The sequence below is a fragment of the Acanthisitta chloris genome, unplaced genomic scaffold (genome assembly GCF_000695815.1).
Source record: "Acanthisitta chloris isolate BGI_N310 unplaced genomic scaffold, ASM69581v1 scaffold12771, whole genome shotgun sequence".
Taxonomy (NCBI): domain Eukaryota; kingdom Metazoa; phylum Chordata; class Aves; order Passeriformes; family Acanthisittidae; genus Acanthisitta; species Acanthisitta chloris.
The window spans coordinates 1-6,840 of NW_008654397.1; the positions used below are offsets into that span (position 1 = coordinate 1).

The 6,840-nt window shown below is 39.8% G+C and overlaps 1 protein-coding gene across 2 annotated transcripts; it reads left to right on the top strand.

Annotated features, from left to right (window-relative positions):
- Positions 1 to 2,213: 2,213 nt before the first annotated feature.
- LOC103810600 (myosin regulatory light chain 2, smooth muscle minor isoform-like) lies at positions 2,214 to 5,562 on the top strand. 2 transcript variants are annotated; one of them, XM_009083507.1, is made up of 4 exons: positions 2,214 to 2,277; positions 3,771 to 3,968; positions 4,127 to 4,288; positions 5,079 to 5,562. In XM_009083507.1, the coding sequence occupies exons 1-4, from the start codon at positions 2,214 to 2,216 to the stop codon at positions 5,249 to 5,251; spliced, it is 597 nt and encodes a 198-aa protein (XP_009081755.1). In that variant the 3' UTR covers positions 5,252 to 5,562. The 2 variants fall into 2 exon arrangements, with proteins under 2 accessions (XP_009081755.1, XP_009081756.1); XM_009083508.1 differs by lacking the exons at positions 2,214 to 2,277; positions 4,127 to 4,288 and having other exon boundaries at positions 3,785 to 3,968; positions 5,079 to 5,251.
- Positions 5,563 to 6,840: the final 1,278 nt, after the last annotated feature.

A 6,840-nucleotide genomic window follows, 5' to 3' on the forward strand; every position in this document is an offset into this window, starting at 1 on the left:
TGCCCATGGATGCAACAGAGCCACAGGGGACGGTGATCCCCCGGCCCCACCTCCAGACAGGCTGTGTTGTCACGGGCAATGGATTTGGAGGAGTGTGTGGCTCCTGTATAAGGGTTTTTGGGAAGCTTATTAGTGTCAGGTGTGTTAAGGTAGCTTTCAGGACTGGATGAGATGGCATAGGATTTGGTTTTATAAAGCATAGCTGCTCTTTACTGAGCTCTGACACAGATCTGCTGGGGAACGCCTTGGCCTTATCTCTTCCTGCCTCCACCCAGACTGTGATGGATGGAGGCTGCACCTGATGGCTCTTGCAATTGATTTTGTGGACAGAACTTGGGATTTAGCTTTGAGGCTGATTTGATGTTACATCTTAGTTCATGTAGAGAATTTCTTGGCTGTGGGTTGTGGGGACTTGCTGTGTGGTGGTTTGTTGTTTGTTTTTAATTCCAAGTGATAGACGTTCACAATTACTATAAAACCAACATTGGAACACAAAGATGTCTTCCAAAGTGCAACTTTCTGTCACTGCCTCTGAATAAGTCCAGCTTGCATCACTGCTAGTGGGTGGTAAATTTTCATGGCTTATTGTCTGATTTATAATCCTTAGTTCCTCGGTTTTGTCTTCTCCAAGGGTTTATCATTTCCTTAGAGGAAGGGACCATAAGATGATTTTATATGCTTCTGTGGTTTGATATCCACTGCTGTTGCTTGACTGAGCAAATGAATGAACATGTACAGGCAGCACAAAGCAGTGCAGTGCTGTCCCTGCCTATTTATTACTAATGTGTGAGAAGCTTCTTAAATAAAAGTTACGTTTTCAGAAATGTCTTACTTAGGTAAGTCTAACAGGCTAAGTCTTACATTAGAAGTTTCTTGGAGGGTCTCCAAAACAAGGCCCAGCACGTCATAGCATTAAACAAAAGTCACTAATCCTGCCTGTCGTGACTTGTGCTATCTAATGTGAAGTATCTCCAATTTTTTTCTACTGAAATTCTATTTGCAGCCTATACTTACCCTGTTTAAATTATAAATACGTGGATTTAGGTGTGGTTTTTTGTTGGGTGGGGGGGGTTTTGTTGATTTGTTTGTTTGGAGGGCATTGTGGTGTGGGTTTTTTTTAAAATAAATGAGCTGGTGAATTTACCAGATCAAATTCTACTTTCTCTAAAATTAAGGGGTCCAGTGCTTGACTCAGATGAGGTTAGCTGTGGCACTGTTAGACACAGAGAAACAAGAAGTGTAAACACGTGGAACTCTTAAATCATAAATTGATCTCTTTAGCCAACTAAATTGATGTCAGTGTTTTTCTGAACATGTTCCAATGTATCTCCGTCTTCTTCATAGTTTCCCAGAGCTGAGTGCAGCATTTTAGACAGAGCTGCACCAAACATGTGCTGAAAGGCACTGCAGTCCTGGGAGACCTAATGTTTCCCTGTATGCAGGCTGACAGGTCTCTTAGACTGAAGGAGTTGTGCCTTCTGTGTGGCTGCCTCCCCAAGCCTAGTTCAGAGAAACTTTACAAAGCAGTAATGCAAGCATTGGCAAATCTTTCATCTAGTGCAATACTCTGATACGGCAATCTTCTGAACAAGGTTAAAAAAGAATGAGGCTCTCTTCTCACCAGGTATAGGCAGTCTGCTTTTGTTACCTCCTCTTCTTGCTCAGGATTGAATTGTAGATGAGAGAGTTGCAGGCAGTGGTTTGCTGGAAGCACCTGCAAAGTAAACTTTTCCCTATACTTTGAATAGGTCATATCCCCAAAACTGCCTTATTTCAGAAAACAGTTATTATAAGATATTTTTTTTTACTCTTATTTTGGGCAGTGGAACTTTCAATCGATAATTCAGAGCTTAACAGGAACTTGCCCGAGAGCTTTTTGGAGGAAAGCACTGCTGTTATGCACAACCCTTGGCTGCAGCTTGAAAGCAAACTGCCTTTGTTGTCAGCTGTCTTCACAAGTATCTAGATGTCAAGAGTTCACGTTTATTTGTTGAGCTGTTGTGGAGGGCAGACATCTCGGGTGGTTAGCAGATGCAGTGAAGAGAACTTTGGCGTTGTTGAATGATGCGCAGTTGCATTTCACGGGCTATTTTTAGTTCAGGACATAATGGTTTGTTTTGTACGTCAGAAGAACGTTCATAGGATTTAAAAGTGTGGGGTTAGCAGGGGAAATCAGTAGCTGTATTTGTGGACAGACCGAGAAGGACTGAACCATGGAATTTCCTTTCATGATGCAGATGCTTGGTACAGCACATAAAGTATCTGATACAAAGCAAGGTAAAATGCCTTTCCTTTTAGTTAAAGAACAAGCAAACAATTCCAGCTGCTTTTTTGACTGAGTATTTGGTTGATTACGTAAGGGAGTTACTTTGCTTAATTTTACTCTGAGGGTTTTTTTTTTCTGAAGAATTTCCTGTTTGTGACTTCAGTCTTGCTCCGTAGGAGTCTAGCAGAAAATAGTCTATCTTTGAGCAAACTGAGAAACAGTTAGAACTGTGTTGTTAGTCTGGTTAGCATTGCATTTCTGACCAGATTTTTAAGTTACAAAATTAATTCTTAGTGTAAATTTCAAAACGTTGGTATTTTTCTGAGTACAGGGGAAGCTTAAATTTGTCCTCTTTCAGGACACACTCGCTGCAGGTGCTTCCTGTAAAATTCAAAATGAAGGATGGAAGGAATCTAACACTTAGTTTGGGCACAATTAAGGATTATAGCAGCATGGATTGCTTGCATTAGATAAAACTGAAGCATAGAGGTGAGCAACACTTCTGGAAACTTATTCTTATACACAGAAGTAATGTTGAGGCCTTTGTGTTTGCAATTCAGTGGATGACTCAGCTTTTGGGGTTTCTACTGTCATACATTTAGTTGAATACTACAAGTGTTCAACTTAAAATGTTCGTGCATTCAGTTGAACACTAAATCTCTCTTTCCAGCCAAACAGATGCAGTTACCTCGAAAGCTTTGATCCTACTCTGATTATATTAGCCTTATAACATGTAAGCTCCCAGATTTATTTCTTCATTTGACAGCTCAAGGGAAACAGTAAAATTGATGTATTTGTGATACATGGACATTTATGAAGCTTCTGTGAGACTATATAGATGTTTTTAAAGGTTGATAATTTAAAAAAAACAATCTTCATATTTTTGTAACTATTAGACCACTAATTCATTTAAAAGTGAATATGCTGGCACATGTTGTGTAATAGTTCTGCTGTGTAAGAGAATAGCCATGTAGTCCTTTCGAAACAAGTCAGTGTTCTCTGTCTCTACAGCAGCTATTCTAACAAAATGTTACTCAGAGCCTAAAATACTTTTATCCTCTCCCAAATGTTAGTTTAGCATACTGCCTGATTTATTCTACCACTTTGCTAGGTTAGCAGCATGCTAGGTTACCATCTACATGGTAGGTGATCAGTGCCTCCCAAACTGCTAAGTATGAAGTCAGCTTGATGTGTGGAAGACACAGGTGGAGTAATGAATAAGCAATATAAGCACTGTGTGAGTTTAATTTCAAGAGCTGTGATTTGATTTGGATTTTTCTGTAGCCTGCTGTAGTGCCAGTCCCTGAATCCTGAAAGACATTATGCTTTAATAGCTCATGAAGTCTGAATGAAAAAAAATGGAGCAGAAGATACTGAAATAAATGTGTACTTTGGGGTATTTGCTGGTAACATGGAATTGGATAGTCCTTTATCCGTCCTTCCCCCAAGGACTTGTAATATGATTTAACAAGGTTAAATCTTGGATATGTTTCTGTCTCCTTAGAACCAACAGCCAACATGTCTAGCAAAAGGGCAAAGACGAAGACCACCAAGAAGCGCCCTCAGCGCGCCACTTCCAATGTGTTTGCCATGTTTGATCAGTCGCAGATACAGGAATTCAAGGAGGCCTTCAACATGATCGACCAGAACAGGGATGGCTTCATTGACAAAGAGGACTTGCACGACATGCTCGCCTCCCTTGGTAATGGCACTGTGCTGTCTATGCTTGCCAAGCAAATTTGTGCTGTCATAATTAAAATACTGAGTGTGGGATACGAGACGTGTCTCAGTTTGTATGACGCTATTGACATTACTTTTTAGTTTGAAAGCTAAACCAAATCTGAATCCCTTTCTTTGCAGGAAAGAATCCAACGGATGAATACCTAGATGCCATGATGAATGAGGCTCCAGGCCCCATAAACTTCACAATGTTCCTCACAATGTTTGGTGAGAAGTTGAATGGCACCGACCCGGAAGATGTAATCAGGAATGCTTTCGCTTGCTTTGATGAAGAGGCAACAGGTACGTGGGTGAAATAACAGTGTACAGGTATTATTTACTTTTGCAATAATAAATACTTGTTTTCATAGACGTGATGATACATTTTTTCTCTCTGAAAATTCTAACTTTTGTGAAGTAAAAATCATGCCTTTATCCTCCTCAGATAGAATTGCCTTCTCAACCACTGTAAAAATCCCCAGTTTCTGGGACTTCAGTTCTGTCATTCAAGACAGGAGAAAGTATGAAGGATGCTGATTGGGAAGCAGGGTCTTCAATTATTCCTAACTTGAATTCAGGTTCAGGGCAACTTTCTTAAGGGCAATCCTTGTCATCAAAGCTGTTTTGCTTTAATTAAGAACTTGTCTTCTGTCAGCAACTTATATCCACCTTCCCTCTGTTAAGCTGCACTCAAAGGGAAAGAAAATTAATGCAAGAAAAATCTTGTGTGACTCACAAGAGTCCTGATAGAAGCAATTGCAAGCTATGTGAAGCTGATGGTTTAAGAAAGAGTACCAAAAACTTACTCTTTGCAACCAGTCTAGTAAATCTGAGTTTTGTAACTGATTTAAGATCAAAGTCAAATTCCATGTTGGGTTTTTTTTTTGGGTGGTTGTAAATATTTGTAATAATACTGTAATTATTTCTCAATTACAGTAAAAGGCTTTAATGCTTTGTTTCCACCTGGCAAACAAAGACTGTAGGTATCTTGAATTGAAGGAAGGAATTCAAAGAAAAGAAATTACCACCTATGTATTAGCAGCTAAATGTAAAAGCTCCTCTTTCTTACGTCCTCCTGCATTTTGTGTTCCAGGGTTCATCCAGGAGGACTACCTGCGGGAGCTGCTGACCACCATGGGAGACAGGTTCACGGACGAGGAGGTGGATGAGCTGTACAGAGAGGCACCCATCGACAAAAAGGGCAATTTCAACTACATCGAATTCACACGCATCCTGAAACATGGAGCCAAAGACAAGGACGACTGAGCAAATCCATGGATACCTGCAGATTATCTCTACACTTACTCTTTTTGAGGGTTTCTTCTGATAGAACTTGTTGCATGCATTTAGCTTTATGGCTTTTGCCTTTATCAATGTGTTTATCTATTCCAGGCCATTTAGGCACGCCTGTGTAATCAGACTGGAAGCTGGGAAATATTGTGAGGAAAAGCATACAGGGATAGACATCCCTGGAGTTGATAGTGCAGGAAAATAATCTCAATGTTTCTGGTTTAGCTGGATTTTTACATTTTTATAATGAACACCCTTTTGAAATAAAGATTGCTATATAGATAAAATACCTCAAAATCTTTTGTGAAGAATGACATTTCTATTATGCATTTACAAATGCAGGTGTGTTAATTGTATTTTACTTGCAGTTGCAAGTCAAGCTGGAAAACTCACTTGTACAGTGTTTTGTTCAGTGTCACATGGCTCTGAAATGCTCCTAGCAGGATGTTCTGGCATATTTAAAAATGCAGCTGTAGAAATCTCTCACCTCAGGTTTTTGAGGTGGGATCGGACTAGTGTAAGTAGTTAACCAAGGAAATGGTTAGGGAGCACTGTTATAATTGGCCAGCAGAGAACACCCATGATACTTAAGCAGGTATCATGCCCAGCTTTTGTTTCCTTTTAATATTGGTGTGTTTTCTAGCAATATTTTCATGTTCAAGGTTGCATTCCTGTTTGCCAAGTCTTTATGCTGGCAATAAGTGGGAATTAGTCATATTTTTTCTCTTCTGCTGGAGGAAGCTTGTGCAAAGGAATCTGTGCTGGCACTAATTAACAGCCATACATGGCCAGAAAGCCTACACAGAGCATTATTGTTCTGCAGCTAATGCATTTGCACATGGGAATGTGAGCAAAGTCGTTCTGAGAATTAACTTGGTAAAACCCTGTACGTGCTGGCTTTAGGTTTGTAAATCAGTTGACAAAGTATACTCAGTTGGCATATACATATTTTTATTTTTTTTACTCCTGCGTGGTTTCTTCTACTTCTGGGCTTAATTAAAATAAATTTTCAGCCATTCTTTTCTCAGTTTTGTGTTTTATCTGCTAACGAACTTGGCCTCAATTTTTCTTTTTCTCCTACCCAGACTGTGTGCTCTTTGCTATACTACTTCAGGCTGCCACAGCTGCTTCTTTTTTCAAAACTTTGGGTTTTTTAACTGTCTCGGTGCTCTTCAGTAATGGCTGCTGAGGTGTTTCTCCTTGGGATGCCTGCAAGGTTCTAGCAACAGCTGATTTTTCTGGAAGGTATTTTTCAAGTATGCACAGAAGTTTTCACCAACAGTGCCCATGTGACAAAGACAACAAAGTGGAGATCTAGGAAACACTATCTTGTTGAAATGGTGCTATGTAACATTAAGCCAAAGAACAAGTTACACTGTCACCTCTTTAGACTGATCTTGTCACATCTGTGCAGTTCAGTTCTGTGTGCATACACAAGCAGCCTGCAAGGACAGATTTAAGACTACAGATTATTTATCCCTTTCCATGTCTAAATGGTATTAGAGTTGGAGGATAAATTTTTCTTCTGGATCTCCAAACCGTTCTTTTCCTGATCCTGTTTTCTG